This window comes from Bos taurus, chromosome 5 (genome assembly GCF_002263795.3).
Source record: "Bos taurus isolate L1 Dominette 01449 registration number 42190680 breed Hereford chromosome 5, ARS-UCD2.0, whole genome shotgun sequence".
Classification (NCBI taxonomy): Eukaryota; Metazoa; Chordata; class Mammalia; order Artiodactyla; family Bovidae; genus Bos; species Bos taurus.
In genome coordinates, this window is record NC_037332.1 from 67,412,988 (window position 1) to 67,433,536 (window position 20,549).

At 46.2% G+C, this 20,549-nt stretch overlaps 1 protein-coding gene across 2 annotated transcripts in view; it reads left to right on the plus strand.

The window, feature by feature from the left end:
* STAB2 (stabilin 2) overlaps positions 1–20,549 on the plus strand; it is a 172,172-nt gene that overhangs the window by 139,922 nt on the left and 11,701 nt on the right. For both annotated transcript variants that reach the window (XM_059886141.1, NM_001206679.2), the window contains 8 exons: positions 2,040–2,189; positions 4,084–4,188; positions 6,713–6,820; positions 9,078–9,271; positions 10,352–10,493; positions 15,028–15,161; positions 17,194–17,359; positions 17,503–17,609. In XM_059886141.1, the coding sequence (XP_059742124.1) occupies positions 2,040–2,189; positions 4,084–4,188; positions 6,713–6,820; positions 9,078–9,271; positions 10,352–10,493; positions 15,028–15,161; positions 17,194–17,359; positions 17,503–17,609 (1,106 nt within the window). The remainder of the gene's footprint in view (positions 1–2,039; positions 2,190–4,083; positions 4,189–6,712; positions 6,821–9,077; positions 9,272–10,351; positions 10,494–15,027; positions 15,162–17,193; positions 17,360–17,502; positions 17,610–20,549) is intronic.

Genomic DNA, 20,549 nt, shown 5'->3' on the forward strand with positions numbered 1-20,549 from the left:
TCCCCCATTGTGTCTCCAGGAGCCATGATTTTAGGTATAATGGGCTTTCCTGGTGTCTCAGTGGTAAATAATCCATCTGTTATATAGGAGACATAAGAGTTCAGTTCAGTTCAGTCACTCAGTCATGTCTGACTCTTTGCGACTCCATGGACTGCAGCATGCCAGGCCTGCCTGTCCATCACCAACTCCCAGAGTTTATTCAAATTCATGTCCATTAAGTCCGTGATCCCATCCAGCCATCTCATCCTCTGTCGTCCCCTTCTCCTCCTGCTTTCAGTCTTTCCCAGCATCAGGGTCTTTCCCAATGAGTCAGTTCTTCACATCAGGTGGCCAGAGTATTGGAGTTTACACTTCAACATCAGTCCTTCCAATGAATATTCAGGACTGATTTCCTTTAGGATGGACTGGTTGGATCTCCTTGCTGTCCAAGGGACTCTCAAGAGTCTTCTCCAACACCACAGTTCAAAAACATCCATTCTTCAGCACTCAGCTTTCTTTATAGTCCAACTCTTACATCCATACATGACTATTGGAAAAACCATAGCTTTGACTAGATGGAACTTTGTTGGTAAAGTAATGTCTCTGCTTTTAATATGCTATCTAGGTTGGTCATAACTTTTCTTCCAAGTAGCAAGTGTCTTTTAATTTCATGGCTGCAGTCACTATCTGCACTGGTTTTGGAGCCCAAAAAAATAAAGTCTCTCACTGTTTCCACTGTTTCCCCATCTGTTTGCCATGAAGTGATGGGACTAGATGCCATGATCTTCGTTTTCTGAATGTTGAGTTTTAAGCCAACTTTTTAACTCTCATCTTTCACTTTCATCAAGAGGCTTTTTAGTTCCTCTTCACTTTCTGCCATAAGGGTGGTGTCATCTGCATATCTGAGGTTATTGATATTTCTCCCGGCAATCTTGATTCTAGCTTGTGCTTCATCCAGCCCAGGTTTCTCATGATGTACTCTGCATATAAGTTAAATAAGCAGGGTGACAATATACAGCTTTGACATGCTCTTTCCCTATTTGGAACCAGTCTGTTGTTCCATGTCCAGTTCTAACTGTTGCTTCCTGACCTGCATACAGACATAAAAGATGTGGGCTCAATCCCTGGATGGGGGAAGATCCCTGGGAGAAGGAGATGGCAATCCACTCCAGTATTCTTGCCTGGGAAATCCCATGAACAGAGGAGCCTGGCAGGCTACAGTACATGGGGTTACAAAGAGTTGAACTCGACTTAGTAAATCACCACCATACTTTATTTATCATGATCCAGTTGAGAAAATTCCAGGCTGAGAGTCTACACAATTACTCAACCTTCAGTCCATTCTCCATCACTAAAGCATAGACCATTCACCAAAGTCAGTGCCATCCCATACGTTTGTTCAGTGCTTTATATTTTCAAATGCTGCTGGTTACAGTATTTCATTTGATCCTCATAGTCACAACATGGAATAGGGCAAGGGGACATCATCATCACCATCTTAACATCATCCTCATCTTAACTCTAGAGTTAAGAAAACTCTGAAGCTCAGAGCAAATTCATTATTCAGCCCAGACCAGCAAGCCCAGGTCCACGTGTGTGCTCAGTCACTTCGAATGTGTCCGACTCTTTGCAACCCCATGGACTGTGTAGCACACCAGGCTCCCCTGTCCTGGAGATTCTCCAGGCAAGAATACTGGAATGCATTGCCATTTCCTCCTCCAGGGGATTGTCCTGACCCAGGGATGAAACCCACGTCTCTGATGTCTCCTGCATTGGCAGGAGGTTTCTTTGCCAAATCCAGGTCTCCTGACCCCCAAATACAGCACACAGTTCAATACATCACCCTTCCAGTCCTATCAGATACATTTAAACTATCAGCCAGTGGCTTACCCTAAACATCCAGTGACACTATATGGATGTGTCCCCAGGAAAACAGACCTCCTAGACTAATAGAGGACAGAACCCACAGCTGAGGTCAGGTTAGCAGCACATTTACAAAGGCACTGAGCTGCTCTGGGCCTAGGGAGACTGTTCAGTCACTGCTGTTTCATCTCTTCCAGCCTGCCCTGGAGGCCCAGATACCCCATGTAATAACCGGGGTATCTGCCTGGATCCGTACTCACCCAGCAGACAGTGTCAATGCAACAGCGGCTTCAACGGGACAACATGTGAGCTGTGCTGGCCGGGGAGATTCGGGCCTGACTGCCAGCGTACGTGGCATCCCCTCCACTGAGTTTTCGCCTGTCATCAGCTGGGCGTGCATCCTTGCCTGATGCGTACCATCCACCTGGGCTAGAAGCATCCGTCCTCTTTTTTCCCAGCCTCCCATTTGCCTGCTCTTTTTTCCTCCTCGGATATTTTCCCAATTTCCATCCACCAATTGAAATTCACATCCCCAGGAGCCACCCAGGCAAGCTGTAGCCAACCAATGCTCATTCAGTCATTTGACTACCATGTATATGCTGAGTCTTTACTAATATCAATAGCTCACGTGTATGAAGTGCCTGCCATGTGCCCGGCAGGTATGTAGTAGCATCTTATCCTCACAACAAGCCTTCGAAGTGGGAGCTATTATTATCTCTCCTTACAGATGGATAAGGTGAGGCACAAAGAGCCTAAGTGACTTGATCAAAAGCCAGGAATAGTTCTAAATTGTAGGGGTACAGGGTATGAGAAGGGGATAGAATCTCAGCTTTCAAGGAGTTACACTCAAAGGGAAGAAATAAAAATAACAGAAACAAAAATAGACATAAAGGTACAAAGAGAAAAAGGCAGGTGAAGGAGATCAAGAAAGAAAGGAAATACAACTCCAGAAAACATCTCACAAAATATTTGAGTAGAGACCTAGCCGAGATGAGGACTTCGGTGGCTCAGACGGTAAAGTGTCTGTCTACAATGCGGGAGACCCGGGTTCGATCCCTGGGTCGGGAAGATCCGCTGGAGAAGGAAATGGCAATCCACTCCAGTACTATTGCCTGGAAAATCCCATGGACAGAGGAGCCTGGTAGGCTACAGTCCGTGGGGTCGCAAAGAGTCGGACACGACTGAGCGACTTCACTTTCACTTTCGCTTTCTAGCAGAGATGAAGGGGCCAGGTGTGGGGATATCCATAATAGCTCTATCCAGTCAAATTTCAGTGATGCTGGAAATGCTGCCTAACTCTGCCATGAGGAAGCCACTAGCCATGTGTGGATATGGAACACACAGAGTCTGTGACTGAGGGGCTGATTTTTGTTAATTTTAATTAGTTTATATTTAAATAGCCATGTATGATGACTGGCTGCTCTGTGGGACAGTGCAGACTAAAGGAATGACTTTGTGGGAAGAGAGGCAAGTGCAAAGGCCCTGAGGTAGGACAATGTTCAGCATGCAAGGCCCAGCCAAGCGGCCGAGGTAGCTGAGCAGAGTGGGCAAAGAAGAGAGAGGGAACACAGAGGTGGGCTCAGAAGGTCGCCAGGGGCCAGATAATATGGGGGCTGCTTGGCCAGAGACAGATCTTCAGCATCTCATCTAAGTGCGGTGGCGGCCAGTGAAGGATTGTGAAAGGGCCACCCCAGCTGCCCTGTGCAGAGAGTACCATGGGAAAGCAGGAGCAAAAGAAGGGCCGGCTTTGGGGACGCTAATGCCCCAATCCAGGTGAGAGATGGCAGTGCCTTGGGCTAAGGTGTTGGTGCTGGAGGTGGTCAGAAGCAGAAGGAATGTTTCTTGAAGCTTTGACTTTTAAATGGATTTCTGTTAGGAGGCCCAGATAAGGTTCCCTTCCCTTTCTGTTCTATTTCATACCCCATGACACCCTCTACTTCTGTAATTTACAACACTCAGCATATTTATCATTACATGTTCAATAGCCCATTACCCCTAGACTGTAAGCTCCCTGAGAATAGGGACCTTATGTCTTATGTTTTCCACTGTAACCTCATTGCCTGGTAGCCTGTGCCTCATGGTAGCCACTAAGTTTATTTTTTGTAAGTTTGAATGAATGAATGTGAATAAGCACGGGGCCTCCCACACTGACCACACAGCCAGCACATGGCCAGTGAGCTGGCAGATTGGACTTCAATCCCAGATCCCTGCTGACTGACCACATTCCAACTTGCTCTACAGCTTGTGGCTGCTCAGACCATGGACAGTGCGATGACGGGATCACAGGCTCTGGAGAGTGCATCTGCGAGACAGGGTGGACGGGCCGCTTCTGCGACACCCAGACAGGTCTGTTGTGAGGGTGATTGGCTGCCAGCAGCCCCTCGCTGCAGCAGACCTTGCCAAGAGCAGCCGACTGAGGGTGGGGGTCTGAGTGACATCTGAAAAAAACAGCTGAGCAGGGGTTCACTTATCCACGAGGAAAGATGGCTACGCGGCCCTGGGGTCAGGAGGTCTGGGGACCCAGAGGAAACGAGATGAAAAGATTGAACGCAAACCCAGGAAACCAGCCTGCAGTCCTGTCTGTCATGGAAGGACCCACCTCAAGCAAAGGACTATTGGGCAGGAATGGTCCCTCAGGATCACTGCCCAGGTCTGGTTGTGTGTGAACACAGAGTTGGAGGGTTTCATGGAAAATACAGTATTCCGTGGAGGCCAGGATCTGACCCTGAACTCTGCTACTTACTAGACAAATGGCCTCAGCAAAGCCACCCTCTCGGAATCTTGATATACTCGTCCGTAAACAGAGAGCCTCTTGCACGGCTTGTAGGGAAGGACTGTTGTGAGGGTCAGGGTCATGGGTTTGGAGCGCCAGTGCATGTGGGCACTCAGGAACAGTAGCTGCCAGTATCATCGTCAGTTACTGTCATCTTTGTCATGACCTCAGTCCTTACTGAGCTGTCAGTTTTCTGAGTTCTCCCTTGCACCCTGAGCCCTATGTTCCAGTCAAAAGGTCTAAGGTGTGAAGGTTGATGATCCAGTTGTCACTTCATCGTCCCTGGGGGCAGAAGGGCGTGACCAAGCTTTTCTTTTGAGTAACAGCAACCCAAATAGCCAGAATCCTGGCAGTCCTCATAACTTCAGTCCCTCCCCCTCCTTCCCTCCCTGCTTCTCCCCCTCCCCCTTCTTCCTCCGCTCTCCTCCCCCTCCTTCTCTCCTAACCATCCCATGGCTTCATGCTGCCCCTGGATACTGCAGCCCCTTTCAATTACCAAAGCCCCAGATTAGTGGTACCTAAGAAGGCCCTTGAAATTCCAGATGTTCAAGTTGGATTTAGAAGAGGCAGAGGAACCAGAGTTAGAATTGCCAACATCCATTGGAGCATAGAAAAATAAGAGAATTCCAGAAAAATATCTACTTCTGCTTCATTGACTACACTAATGCCTTTGACTGTGCAGATCACAACAAACTGGAAATTTCTCAAAGAGATGGGAATACCAGACCACCTTACCTGCCTCCTGAGAAATCTGTATGCAGGTCAGGAAGCAACAGTTAGAATCAGACATGGAACAATGGACTGGTTCCAAATGGGGAAAGGAGTAAATCAAGGCTGTATACTGTCACCCTGCTTATTTAACTTCTATGCAGAGTACATCAGGCAAAATGCTGGGCTGAATGAAGCACAAGCAGGAATCAAGATTGCTGGGAGAAATATCAATAACCTCAGACACACAGATGATACACCCTTATGGCAGAAAGCAAAGAAGAACTAAAGAGCCTCTTGATGGAGGTGAAAGAGGAGAGTGATAAACTTGGCTTAAAAACATTCAAAAGATGAAGATCATGGTATCCAGTCCCATCACTTCATGGCAATGAGATGGGGAAACAATGGAAACAGTGAGAGACTTTATTTTCTTGGGCTCCAAATCACTGCAGATGGTGACTGCAGCCATGAAATTAAAAGACACTTGCTCCTTGGAAGAAAAGCTATGACCAACTTAGCATATTAAAAAGCAGAGACATTACTTTGCCGACAAAGGTCTGTATTGTCAAAGCTGTGGTTTTTCCAGTAGTCATGTATGGATGTGAGAATTGGGCCATAAAGAAGGCTGAATGCCGAAGAATTGATGCTTTTGAACTGTGGTGTTGGAGAAGACCCTCGAGAGCCCCTTGGACTGCAAGGAGACGAAACCAGTCAGTCTTAAAGGAAATCAGTCCTGAATATTCATTGGAAGGACTGATGCTGGAGCTGAAGCTCTAATACTTTGGCCACCTGATGTGAAGAGCTGACTCACTGGAAAAGACACTGATGCTGGGAAATACTGAAGGCAGGAGGAAAAGGCGGTGACAGAGGATGAGATGGTTAAATAGCATCACCCACTCAATAGATATGTGTTTAAGGAAACTCCGGGAGATAGTGAAGGACACGGAAGCCTGGCGTGCTGCAGTCAATGACATCACAAAGAGTTGGAGACAAGAACAAAGAAGACCCTGGAATTTCTGCTCCAATTTAACCATCTCTTCTGGAATCCCGTGCTCTCAGGGCCAAAGAGCTAGTCTGCAAAATTCATCCTTGATGGCAGACTTTGAGGTATAAAGTTTTCACTGGTTGCCCCTAAGGTTAACATCTTTGCATTTTGATCTGGATAACATGGCAGAAATAAAGTCTTAATACAAAAGAATAATTCTGGAATCTCAGAATCCCAGGCTGGGAGGGACCTTAGTAAATCACCCCATTATGACCCATCTTGCAGCTGTAAGGGGGCACTTTAGAAACACAGGGGCAGCCAGATGGCATCTTGGAAGATGCCTTAGCTGGATCCCAACGCCTCACATCACGGTGGGAGATGAATTATGACTTCTTTCTTTTCAGCTTTGGCTCCCGTGTGCACGCCTCCTTGTTCTGCTCATGCTACCTGTAAGAACAACAACACATGCGAATGTAACCTGAACTATGAAGGAGACGGAATAACGTGCACAGGTAAGTCCCGTCTGTGCACGGGTGGACCAGCAGCGGGGTGCAGGGGTGGAGTGGAACTCAGTCAGGGGACCTGGGCTCCGTCCCAGCCCTTCTGCTTCCTGCTTGGGCTGCTTCAGCAACACCTACCCTCTCTGTGATGGGTTTGCTCATGCCTAACCTGCCCACTTCCCAGGCCATGACTTTGAACTTGCTTTGCAAACTGCAATGCACTTCGTTTTACGGTGTTTTTGTAACTTTACAAATAATCCAGTCTTATTTTATTGAGAAAATATTCTATAGTATCTTAAGACAGTGCTTCCCTCAGATACAACTTAGCAACTAAACAGCAATTGTATTTTTTTTTCAAGTAGGTCACGCATTTTATTTCTTTTTTTTTTTTGATTCATTCTTTTTTTTTAATTTTATTTTATTTTTAAACTTTACATAATTGTATTAGTTTTGCCAAATATCAAAATGAATCAAAACAACAGTGAAACCTACACTTACTCTCACCACTCAGTGAGAATCACTCTGCACACAGCTATGTCTGTCTCTAGTAGTTAGGATATGGGTTCAGCCACACAGAGATCCAAATAAACAGTGGCATAAACAAAGCCGGTGTTTAGATATTTATTTTTATCTTGTTTAGTACTTTGGATGGAGGTATCCAGAGCTAACATAGGGTTTCTCTGTGAAAGTCTGGGGCCCAGACTCCTTCTGTCTTGTTGCTCTGCCATTGTTCACTCACCTGGCCTGAGATGGCCACGACCAAAAGCACATCCCAGGAAGCAGAAGGAAAGAAAGTCAGGGTGGGGGGAAGCAAACCTCATTCCCTTTAAGGACATACCTAGAGCTTTCCATGTGGCATGGCGCTAGTGGTAAAGAACCCACCTGCCAATGCAGAAGACGCGGTTCAGTCCCTGGGTCAGGAAGATCCCCTGGAGGAGGAAATGGCAACCCACTCCAGTATTCTTGCCTGGAGAATCTCATGGACAGGGGAGCCTGGTGGGCTATAGTCCATGGGGTCACAAAGAGTCAGACACGGCTGAGGCAACTTAGCACACACAGAAGTTGCTAAACTCCTGTCTGCTCCATCACATTGTCTAGAACCTCATTCTCTGTCACACCTGGGACAAAGGAACCTGAGAAATAGAGTCTTCAGTTGGCCAACCATGAGCTAAGCTATAAATCTCAGATAGAAAAAGGAGACAGGAGATATTAGGGGAAAACTAGCAGTCTCAGACACATGTACCTTCTGTTTTCATGAACATTAATGAAAACATGAATGTCCCTATTCATATAGGGACAGATACTTTCTTTACAGAACTGAGATCTTGCTATTCCCGCTACTTTATAATCTGCCACAAGGCAGTCCAGAATTGGCTTAGCATCCTCAGTGGCAGCAAAGACCTAGGTTCTGTCTGTCCGCTCTGCCAGCCTCGGGCCTTCTGTCCTCATGTTCATGCTCTCAGCCAGAGAGGCAGAGGAGAGAAGCCAAAGGGCTTTCCAGCTACTCCTGGGCCTGGAGCTAATCTATTAGTAAGTTGAAATTTGGGGGCTTGTGAAAACAAAGGTTAAGAGGCAACACAAAAGAGTGGGGGAAATGTGGGCTTTGGAATCAAACCACCCTGGGTTTAAAACCAGCCCCTCCACGTTGTAGCTAGTTTGCCTTTGATGGTCAGTTAAGCTCTGAGTTTCAGTTTCTTCATCTGTAGAATGGAGGTAACAGTGTCTGTGTCACAAGGTGCTCAGTAGTGCCTTAACCCTACACACACACACACACACACACAACTGTGTCCTATGTTAAAAACCCAAACTCATTAGAAAACTACTATCAAAATGGAGCCTAGAAGTTTATGATTAAAAAGGGCAGAGGTGGACAGATATCCCCAGGCCTGGTCTATCAGGGCGGGGTCCCCAGCCTCCAGAATCTAACACCTGATGATCTAAGGTGGAACTGATGTAATGATAATAGAAACAAGGTGCACAGTAAACGTAATGAGCTTGAATCACCCTGAAACCAACCCCCGGCCCCTGGGAAGATTGTCTTCCATGGAACCAGTCCCTGGTGCCAAAAAGGTTGGGGACCATAGTGTTAGGGTGTTAGCCACAGGACACTAGTGTTGGCAGAGGTAGCACAGAGGCCACCAGGCACCGGGAGAGGCGGCACTGACATGTTGGGGCCCATTTCCTTGCCTGGTGCACCTGGTCCTGGGGTGACCCACACCCTGATCTGAAGCCCCTGTTACACAGAGTCTACCTTTCTCTGCTCTTGCAGTTGTGGATTTCTGCAAACAGAACAACGGCGGGTGTGCAAAGGTCGCCAAGTGCTCCCAGAAGGGCACGAAGGTCTCCTGCAGCTGTCAGAAGGGCTACCAGGGGGATGGCCACAGCTGCACGGCGATTGACCCCTGTGCAGACGGCCTCAATGGCAGGTGTCACGAGCATGCCACCTGCAAGATGACTGGCCCGGTGAGTCTCTGTCCCAGGGAAATGGGGGGTGGGGTACCACCTGTGCCTCCCTCAGCCTGGCTTCTCCACTCAGGTCACCACTGGCCTCTTCCTAAGCCTTCTTCCCACCCAAGTCTATTTCTCTATTTCTTGATAAGTCAACAAGCTAAATACAACATGGAACCTGATGCAGGAAAAGGACCTTCCTGGAAAAACTGGTTAGGTCCACTTAAAGTCTATTGTTTAGTTAATAGTAACACATCAACACTAGTTTTTTAATTTTGACAATGAACTGTAATTAGGTAAGATGTTAACATTAGGAAAGACTGGGTGGAGAGTATAAGGGAACTACTCTCTGCATCTTTTTTTTTTTAATTTTTTTTTTTTGCGTCTTTTCTATAAATCTAAAATTATTCAAAATACAAATCAAAAAAGTAAGAAGTGGCAGGAAAAGTGCACTCACACCTTTTTAGAGTGCAGTCAGTGCCCTGTTGCCCCTTTCTCTGATGGGAAGGGAAGACGGTGGGAGATGATGTCCATTAGGGCTACAAATGTGAACTCAACAGTCAGGCAGCCTCTGAGTCTTGGCTCCTGGCCTGATATGCTGTGCAGTCTGGGGCTGGCTGCTTAACCTCTCTGAGCCTCAGTTTCCTTAGCCACAAATTATGAGCCTTATAATAATGCAGACCTCACAGGATCGTTCATGGGGATTAAAGGACATCATTCATTGGCTCAACAAATGGTCATCAAGCACCTACTGTGTGCTGTTGTAGCTGTCAGGGATGTAGCGATCAAAAGTTTATACGTGATAGAAGGAAGAGGCATGCTCAGTTCTGAAATCAGTCCAGTGTGATAAAAGGGATCAGGAGACAGGGAGGGTCTCTCTGAGGAAGTGACAACTGAGCTGAGATGTAAAGGAGGACACTCCATCCTGAGTCTGGACAAAAGCAAGACAGAGCAGTAACTCAACTCCCACTGGCCAGGAGGGGCATGTTGCTCATCCTTCTGAGCATCTCCTATGCTGGATGGTAGCCCGTGGAGCACATGGGATTCTGGGGGCCCAGAGAAAAGGCTCTTTCATCTTTCCTGTTCTCCCCCTAGGGCAAGCACAAATGTGAATGTAAAAGTCATTATGTGGGAGACGGGCTGGACTGTGAGCCAGAGCAGCTACCCATCGACCGCTGCCTGCAGGACAACGGGCAGTGCCATGCCAATGCCGACTGTGCCGACCTCCACTTCCAAGGTCAGAGTGATCTTGACCCAAAGTGCCTGATCTTAAGGGTTGGGGAAGGAAGCTCTGTAAGAGCAAAAGGGAAAAGTCTTAAAAACTGGGACCAAACAGCCCATGCATTGCCCAGGAAGTAGTGGGCTTCTGCAGTCCAGGGGCAGAGTACACTCAGAACTGGACTGTGAATGTTAGAACTAGGAGCTCGCTCGCAGGTTGGCTACTATACTCACTCTTCCCTGGTTGCTTAGCAACCCTTGCCACTGTGGATTGGAAGTGAATCTGAGGAGCATAGTTTAAGATATTAAATAACAAAGAGATAGTGCCTCCCACAAGCAGAGCAGCAGTTTCTTAGTAGTTGTTTTAATAATAGCACATCAATCAGCATATATACTACATTCATTTCCATGGATGATTTGAATGGTTTATCATAAACCCACAGGTAGAATCACACTAAGAATCATAACACACAATAAAAAGCCAGGTAGCACTGCAGAGATGTGGGTAGTGGGGCATCTTGACCCCTGATGGAGAAAAGCCATTTGGGACCCATGAGTGGGGTTCTGAACATGGGGCAAGGAGTGACCGCAGTGGTTCAGAAGGCGATTCAGAGCATCGTGCATTGTGGCTGATCGGGATTTACTGTTTGTTTTATAGACATGGTAATTTTAGTGGCGCAGCTTTCTGACATCTCAGTAATAACTGTTAATTTAACACCTGCTATGTACTGGCTTGGTCTGTTTGGGCTGCTGCAATATAGCCCAGGTGGCATATAAACAACAGAAATTTATTTCTCAGCTCTGGAGGCTGGAAACCTGAGATCAGGGTGCCCACGTGGTGGGGTTCTGCTGAGGACTGTCTTCCAGGTTGCAGACCACTGACTTCTCCTAGTGTCTGCACAAGCCGAAGGAACAGGGAGCTCTCTGGGGTCCCTTTTATAAGGACTCTGCCCACTCATTGTGGTTCCAACCTCCTTACCTAATAATCTCCCAAAGGCCCCGCCTTCATCATTGGCCATTGTTAGCATCATGATGCTAACAACATCATTGTTAGCAAATCAGGTCTCACTGCTCACCACTTACAAAATCAATATTCACAAACGTTGGTCGAAAGGAAAGGTACCAGCAATCTGGGTACGTGGTGGACTCAGTGTCCCCCTCCCCAAACCAACCTCCAACGAGTCTGCTCGGCCATGAAAGCTTTGAAAGGGAAACAGGGACGTAATCTCAGTTAATCATTGCGATGAGCGGGGACAGAGTTGTCACTATCCCCCACTGTGTGCAGGTCGACTTCTTATGATTTTTCTGTAGATGCTCTCTTGTTCACACAGTCGGTTCATGAAATGACTGAAGGGGAAGCTGGGGAAGGGGAAGCTGGGGAAGAGATCTGGTCATCTGTTAATTACTTATTCTTCATTTCTACTTCTTCGATCTACAGAAGAAACCAACACATTAGGGGAAGGTATTATGTGATCAAAAGATTTGAAAGCTGGTCTAGGGTTGGAGATGGGTAGAACTTGGGGATGCCTGGTTTAAGGTTAGTGACAAGACAAGGGGGCCTCCTGCAGAGAGCTCTGCCTGCCAAAAGCTGCTTGCTTACATGAGATAAATTGCTATCGTCTGTCTTACTACTTTTCTTCCCCCAGTTTTATTAATCTTAAAAAGGCTTCAACTACACTGGGAATCTCCTTTAAAAAAGAGACTGTCACATATTGTCATATATCCTATGTATTTCTCCTGCTTATATACCCTCTATTTCATCCCCCAAATGAGTTGGAGGTATCTTAGGACTTAATACATATTATGGACTAAATGTTTGTGTTCCTCACAAATTCATGTGTTAAAATTCTAACCCTCAAAGTAATGATATAAGCAGTCTTGGGCAGGAAACAGCTCCCCGGGGGCTACAGTGGAGGCTTAAAAGATGCTTGAGCTGATTAAGCAGAGAGGAGCTGGCAAGGCATTTCTGCTGGGAGGACTCGTGGACAGCAGAGAATTATCAAGGGTAGTTGGGAAGGATGAGGCAATGAGGGGGTATGGTGTATTATCAAGGCTATGACCCCAAGGTAGCAGGGTCTCTACTGGGAAGAGGAATGATACCAGGAGAGAAGGGCACTCTGTAGACATGGAGAGTGAAGAAAAGGAAAGGATCCACCATAATGTAAGGTTTCCATCTCGAGAGGTCAATTCAATGGTGGTATTAAAGCAATCTGGGAGAGGGGGACCCAAGAACTTTGAAAGCTTGGTTGGGGACATTCTATGTTCAAAGTGATTGTGGATCTTCCAAGTTCTATCACAAGGTGATGGTAGGACTTCAAAGCAGAGATTCTGTAGGCAGTTGCTATGTAGGATGGGGTCAAGAATGATCAGCTGGATAAGAGATGTTGACTCATGAGTCATTTGCCAGGAGGAATGTGGAATTAAGTGATACTTGGGTTTTTTTTTTCTTTAGAGCACAGTTCATTTAGCCAGTCCTGCCTGTTTCCACAGCTCACAGAATCTATTCATTGCCTAGAGCATTACCCATCTTCTCCCGGGGGCTTCACTCTTCTACTTTATTATGAATACCAAGAAAATTATGGTAGTGATACTGAGCGACCAGGAGTCACATCTGGATCCACCTTCTGTTGTAGCTGAGTGGTTACCCTTAGCAAGACAAGACAGCATTGGGATAATGGCCCAGCCGTCCTGGTGGGCAGGTCACAGAGTCATCCCACACTCAGGGGGACATGCCTAGTCTCACATAGTTCAGAGGAGGGCAAACCAGCATAGCCTTTGAGGCAACAAGTTTGGCAATGTGTACGGAAAGCAATACAATAATTCATGCCAAGACTCAGAGCACCATTTCAAGGGACACATCCTATAGGAATAATCTAAGAATTGAATAAAGTTAACCTGGTGGCTCAGACAGTAAAGAATCTGCCTGCAATGCAGGAGACCTGGGTTTGAACCCTGGGTCAGGAAGATCCCCTGGAGAAGGGAATGGCAACCCACTTCAGTATTCTTGCCAGGAGAATTCCATGGATAGAGGAGCCTGGCACGCTATAGTCCATGGGCTCACAAGGAGTCGGACACTACTGAGTAACTAACACTTTCACTTCACACCACCCCAGCATTACCTAACATCACAAAAAAATGAGAAATTACAAATTGGTAAATGATGATTGAATATACTGTTATATCCTCTCAAAGACACAATTAAGAATTGTCATGGCAAGGATACGAGGCTAAACACCTGTCCATTCCTCCCCAAGCTGTTCTGTTGGTGAGTGTTTATGTTCCAGATCTGGCTGACAATATTATATGGCCGTGGAATGAATATACCATTGGCTATGATCAAAGAAGAAAATCTTGTGCATTTCCTGTTGGTAAAGAATCTGCCAGTAATGTAGGAGATCCTGGTTCAATTCCTGGGTTGGGAAGATCTGCTGGAGAAAGGATAGGCTACCCACTCCAGTGTTCTTGGGCTTCCCTTATGGCTCAGATGGTAAAGAATCTGCCTGCAATGCGGGAGACCTGGGTTCAATCCCTGGGTTGCGAAGATCCCCTGGAGAAGGGAAAGGCTACCCACTCCAGTGTTCTGGCCTGGAGAATTCCATGGACTGTATAGTCCATGGGGTGACAAAGAATCAGACATGACTAAGCGACTTTCACTTTCACTGGTTTGGTCTCCACACTTCCCCTGCAGGGGGCATAGGTTTGATCCCTAGTCAGAAAACTAAGATCCCACAGACAGAGCAGCCAAAAAGAATAAAGAAAACCTTAATCTTAGCTCTTTTTGGAGGGTAGAATGTACCCTTTTAGTGGCATCTGATAATGAACTTGACAATATAAAAATGTGACTTGGTTCTTGATCTATTTCAGATCTCTGCATTAATTGGTTTAAAAGAGATATCATATATTTTAAAGATGAATATTTTCTAGTATCTAAGGGGTAAATGGCTAGAAAACTTTTTTAAAGGCATAATGGCAATCAGAAAATACGTGTGTTCTGTGGCAGAAACTCATTTTAATGTATTTTTTTTTCATGGCTGTGAAGTTCACAAAAAGTGTTCAACTAAAAGTATCAAGGTAAAATCATGTTGTCAGAGAAAATGTATAATATTGGGAAAGAATCCTCAGAAAGAATGTTATAAGAAAGACTTCTAAAAACTATACATGCAGCATACTGCCGTATTTGTGATATACGTGACCCGCAAATGAATAGAAAAAAGACTGAAGGGGTGAAATTACATCAAAATTAAAAGTTACAAAAATGAAAATTCTGGACCAGAAGTACATCAAAATGTTAGCCATGGAGTAATGATTATTTCCAGCGAGCAGGAAGATGGGTGCTTTTTATTTCTTTTCTTTACTGTCTGGCCCCATTTCCACCTTGAACACTTGCTACTTTCATAGTTAGAAAAGAAATAAGTATTTTAAATGACATCTCAAAGGAAAGTGACATCCCAAGAAACTCTGGGATGTGGCCAGCATTCCACTTTGAAAATCTCTGCTGGGAGAACTGTCAGCTGAGGTGTGGGGCTGAACAATTCCTCTCCTGCCGCTTCTAGATACCACCGTCGGAGTGTTCCATCTACGCTCCCCGCTCGGCCAGTACAAGCTGACCTTTGACAAAGCCAGAGAGGCCTGTGCTCAGGAAGCTGCAACTATGGCAACCTACAACCAGCTCTCCTATGCCCAGAAGGTGGGTTGCCAGTCTGTGGGTGCCATGCAGGCAGGGTCTTCTGGGTGCATATGGTGGGTTTGCCACTTTCTCTTAACACAGGGGAGTCTTTGGCTGTTGCCTTCCTGGATGGGGGAGTTCAGGGAGCTCCCGAGCATGTCCACTGGGGGTCTGTCATGTGTCAGCACAGAGTGGGTGCTTCACTGACATTATCGTCCATTCTTACAACATCCCTGGAGGTAGGTGTTCCTACTGCCATCTTACAGATAGGGCAACTGAGGTTCGGAAAGGTAACATGTCCAATGTCACCCAACCAAGAAGTGGCAGATCCAGGACTCAACATACCCCGACTCCACAAGTCTGCTCCCAATCATGACATGCAACCACCAAGGCAGAGGCACTGACTGGAAGTGTGCACCTCACGGGTGGAAACCAGAAGAAGATCAGTTACCCACAAGCCTAGGGTGTCCCTGAGCCCAAAGGCAGCCAAGTGTCTCTGGAATAGCCCAGGTTCCCTATGCCTGGGGGCATTGCAAAGGGCGTACAGAGAAATTGCCCCAGCTGTCAGCCAGGTAGGAAATGAAGCTCTGTCCAGAGCTCTCTCAGCCTCTAACATCAGAAGCCCAGCCCATTTGGAAAGGTCAGCAACTCGGAGTAGCCTACCAGTGAGTGCTCACAAGATCACTGCCCATCCTCGTGATTTTACTGCCCTTCCTCCAACCTCCATCACGACCAGATCTTCAGACCTGACATTTCTTTACAAGGAACAAAGCCCTTGATGCCAGGACCCAGCATCTTGGAGGGTCAGAATTTCTTGTTTCTCCTTCTTGCTCGAGCTTCCCAGGTGGCTCAGCAGTAAGAATCCACCTGCCAGTGCAGGAGCTGCAGGAGACTTGGATTTAGGAATCTCTGAGTTAGGAAGATCCTCTGGAGGAGGAAATGGCAACCTGCTCCAGTATTCTTACTGGGATATTCCCATGGACAGAGGAGCCTGGCGGGCTACTGTCCATGGAGTTGCAAAGAGTCAGACACTACTGAGCAACTGAGCATGCGGACACATGCCTGCTTGTTCATTGTGTGACCTCAATCAAGGCATTGAAACCCCTGTCCCACCTGGCATGTTTATAAAGGACTAAAGATAATAAGCCACACAAGGGCTTCCCTTGTGACTCAGCTGGTAAAGAATCTGCCTACAATGTGGGAGACCTGGGTTCAATCCCTGGGTTAGGAAGATCCCAGGGAGAAGGGAAAGGCTATGAACTCCAGTATTCTGGCCTAGAGAATTCCATGGACTGTATAGTCCACAATGTCGCAAAGAGTCAGACACAACTGAGCGACTTTCACTTCACTTCACTTCAGAGGAAATAAGACAGAATGACTGACACACATGGGAACTCAGGTTTTAAGATTAAGAGCTCTGGAGTAGAGAGCCTGGGTTTGAATCTCAGCCCTGCTACTTGCTGGCTCTGTGACTTGGAGCAAGTTACTTAACCCATTTCGCCTCTATTTTCTCAATTATAGAGACCTTTTTTTTTAAGGTTCTATCGCAAAGGGTTGATGTAGGTGATAAAGGTTTTGACACATGAAAAGTGCTTGCAAAAGGACCTGGCCCAGGATAAGCTCTCAGTAAGTGTTGGGATGATGATGATGGTGATGCTGGCCATGATGGTGGTCATGATGAGGATGATGATGGTGAGGATAGTGATGGCCATCAACTGGAGTTCCATTGACCCATAAGCAGAGGAATTTGCACCTAGGGGTAACTAGCTATTTGTAAATCCTTTCTCAAGAGCAGAGGGAATAAAAATGGGTATGAAGGACTTGAGCACTTACAGGGAAGAGAAGGCACCACTTTCATTCATCCAGTGGCTCAATCAACAAAAATGTAATGAACACCTACTATGTTCCAGGCACAGGGGTACAATAGACAAAATGAGCCATAACTCCTGACTCCATGGAGTTTTCAGTCTGATGGGGGAGTCAGACATTAGCCACAAAACTCCACAATACATATGAAATCACAGCTGACCAGCATCCATCTTTGTCTCTACAGGCCAAGTACCACCTCTGCTCAGCAGGTTGGCTAGACAGTGGGCGAGTAGCCTACCCCACATCCTATGCCTCCCAGAACTGCGGCTCTGGTATCGTTGGGATAGTGGACTATGGACCAAGAAACAACAAGAGCGAGATGTGGGATGTCTTCTGCTACCGGATGAAAGGTAATGGCCCCAACCTTGCTTCAGATTCCAGGCCATGCAGCTGCTAAGCCTTCCTCAGCTGGGCTGGCCAACCTCCCAGCGTGAGATGGGGTAGCCAAGACGCCTGCCGCACCAGTGTGACTCTGTGTGTTTCTGCCTTCCAGATGTGAACTGCACCTGCAAGGTGGGCTACGTGGGAGATGGCTTCTCGTGCAGTGGAAATCTGTTGCAGGTCCTAATGTCCTTCCCCTCACTCACAAACTTCCTAAAGGTCTGTACCACATCTGTTCGCTTTCACCTTGGGGTGGAGGGGTGAACTCAAAGCAGATATGAGAGAGTCTAGTCCTTGAGAGAAGGCGGAGGCTCACAGTCACGGTTGAGAGTGTGGACACAGCCGCACTGCCCAAATTTGACACTTAGATTTGCCACTTACTTGGTGCGTCACCTTAAATGAGTTGCTTTCCCTTCTGGGCCTCAGTTTGCTCATCTGTAAAATGGAGATGACACAATCTCATAGGGTAAGGTGATAAATAAATGACTTGATATTTGTAAAGTGCTTAGCCCTGTGGCCAGCAGATGGAAAATGCTATCCTGGTGTTAGCTGGTAACTCATCTATCTGTTTGCGACTACAGCAGCTTCAGAGTCTGCCCTGTAGAAATAAGTTGCTCTTCTGTCTTCATGGACAGGGTGGGGCACAGTTAAGTCTGCCTGGTGATCACCCAGTGGCCAAATTCTCAATATATAGTCAACTTGCATTCTTCACTGTACTTTTATCTTTAAAAAAAAAAAAATTTAGTTTTGCCCATGCTACATGGCTTGCAAGATCTTAGTTCCCCAACTAAGGATCAAACCCACACCCTCAGCAGTGAAAGCACTGAGTCCTAACCATTAGCCCACCAGGGAATTCCTGCACTGCATTTAAAGTCACTTTAATATGCTACAAGTCATGTCCAATGAAGAGAAAGTCCCTGTTAGAGAAAGAATTGGTGTTGACTATGAATATGAGAGTTGGACTATGAAGAAAGCTGAGCACCAAAGAATTGATGCTTTTGAACTGTGGTGTTGGAGAAGACTCTTGAGAGTCCCATGGACTGCCAGGAGATCCAACCAGTTCATTCTAAAGATCAGTCCTGGGTGTTCTTTGGAAGGAATGATGCTGGGGCTGACACTCCAGTACTTCGGCCACCTCATGCAAATAGTTGACTCATGGAAAAGACTCTGATCCTGGGAGGGATTGGGGGCAGGAGGAAAGGGGGATGACAGAGGATGAGATGGCTGGATGGTATCACCAACTCAATGGACGTGGGTTTGGGTGAACTCCGGGAGTTGGTGATGGACAGGGAGGCTTGGCATGCTGCAATTCATGGGGTCACAAAGAGTTGGACACAACTGAGCAACTGAACTGAACTGAACTGAACTGATGGGAAGACTACACAGAAGAAATATATTAAAAAGATCTTCATGACCCAGGTAACCATGATGGTGTGATCACTCACCTAGAGCCAGACATCCTGGAATGTGAAGTCAAGTGGGCCTTAGAAAGCATTACTATGAACAAAGCTAGTGGAAGTGATGGAATTCCAGTTGCGCCATACTGTTAAAGTGCTGCACTCAATATACTAGCGAATTTGAAAAACTCAGCAATGGCCACAAGACTGGAAAAGGTCAATTTTCATTCCAATCCCAAAGAAAGGTAATGCCAAAGAATGTTCAAACTATTGCACAATTGCACTCATCTCACAATTGCACTCATCTCATACACTAGCAAAGTAATGCTCAAAATTCTCCAAGCCAGGCTTCAACAGTTCATGAACCATGAACTTCCAGGTGTTCAAGCTAGATTTAGAAAAGAGATCAAATTTCCAACATCCATTAGATCATCAAAAAAGCAAGAGAGTTCCAGAAAACTATCTACTTCTGCTACACCAAAGCCTTTGACTGTGTGGATCACAATAAACTGTGGAAAATTCTTCAAGAGATGGGAATACCAGACCACCTGACCTGCCTCCTGAGAAATCTGTATGCAGGTCAAGAAGCAACAGTTAGAACCAGACATGGAATAACAGACTGGTTCCAAATTGGGAAAGGAGTACATCAAGGTTGTATATTGTCACCCTGCTTATTTAACTTATATGAGTACATCATGTGATATGCTGGGCTGGATGAAGCACAAGCTGGAATCAAGATTGCTGGGAAAAATATCAATAACATCAGATATACAGATGACACCACTCTTATGGCAGAAAGCGAATAAGAACTAAAGAGCCTCTTGATGAAAGTGAAAGAGGAGAGTGAAAAAGTTGGTTTGAAACTCAATATTCACCAAACTAAGATCATGGCATCTGGTCCCATCACTTCATGGCAAATAGATGGGGAAACAATGGAAACAGTGAGAGACTTTATTTTCTTGTGCTCTAAAATCATTGCAGATGTTGACTGCAGCCATGAAATTAAAAGAGGCTTGCTCCTTGAAAAAAAAAGTTATGACCAACCTAGACAGCATATTAAAAAGCAGAGACATTACTTTGCCAACAAAGGTCCATCTAGTCAAAGCTATGGTTTTTCCAGTAGTCATGTATGGATGTGAGAGTTGGACTATAAAGAAAGCTGAGCACCAAAGAATTGATGCTTTTGAATTGTGGTGTTGGAGGAGACTCTTGAGAGTCTCTTGGACTGCAAGGAGCTCAAACCAGTCCATCCTAAAAGAAATCAGTCCTGAATATTCATTGGAAGGGCTGATGCTGAACCTGAAACTCCAATACTTTGGCCACCTGATGTGAAGAACTGACTCACTGGAAAAGACCCTAATGCTAGGACAGATGGAGAAGGCAATGGCAACCCACTCTAGTGTTCTTGCCTGGAGAATCCCAGGGATGGGGGAGCCTGGTGGGCTGCAGTCCATGAGGTCACACAGAGTCGGACACGACTGAAGCAACTTAGCAGCAGCAGCTGGGACAGACTGAAGGCAGGAGGTGAAGGGGATGACAGAGGATGAGATGGTTGGATGGCATCACTGACTCGATGCACATGAGTATATGCAAGCTCCAGGAGTTGGTGATGGACAGGAAAGCCTGGTGTGCTGCAGTCCATGGGGTCACAAAGAGTCAAACACAACTGAACAACTGAGCAACTGAACTGAACTTATCAAAGAACTGAGCTTTGATATTAATAACAGCAATAATAACAATAGCTAACATGTCCTGTGCATTT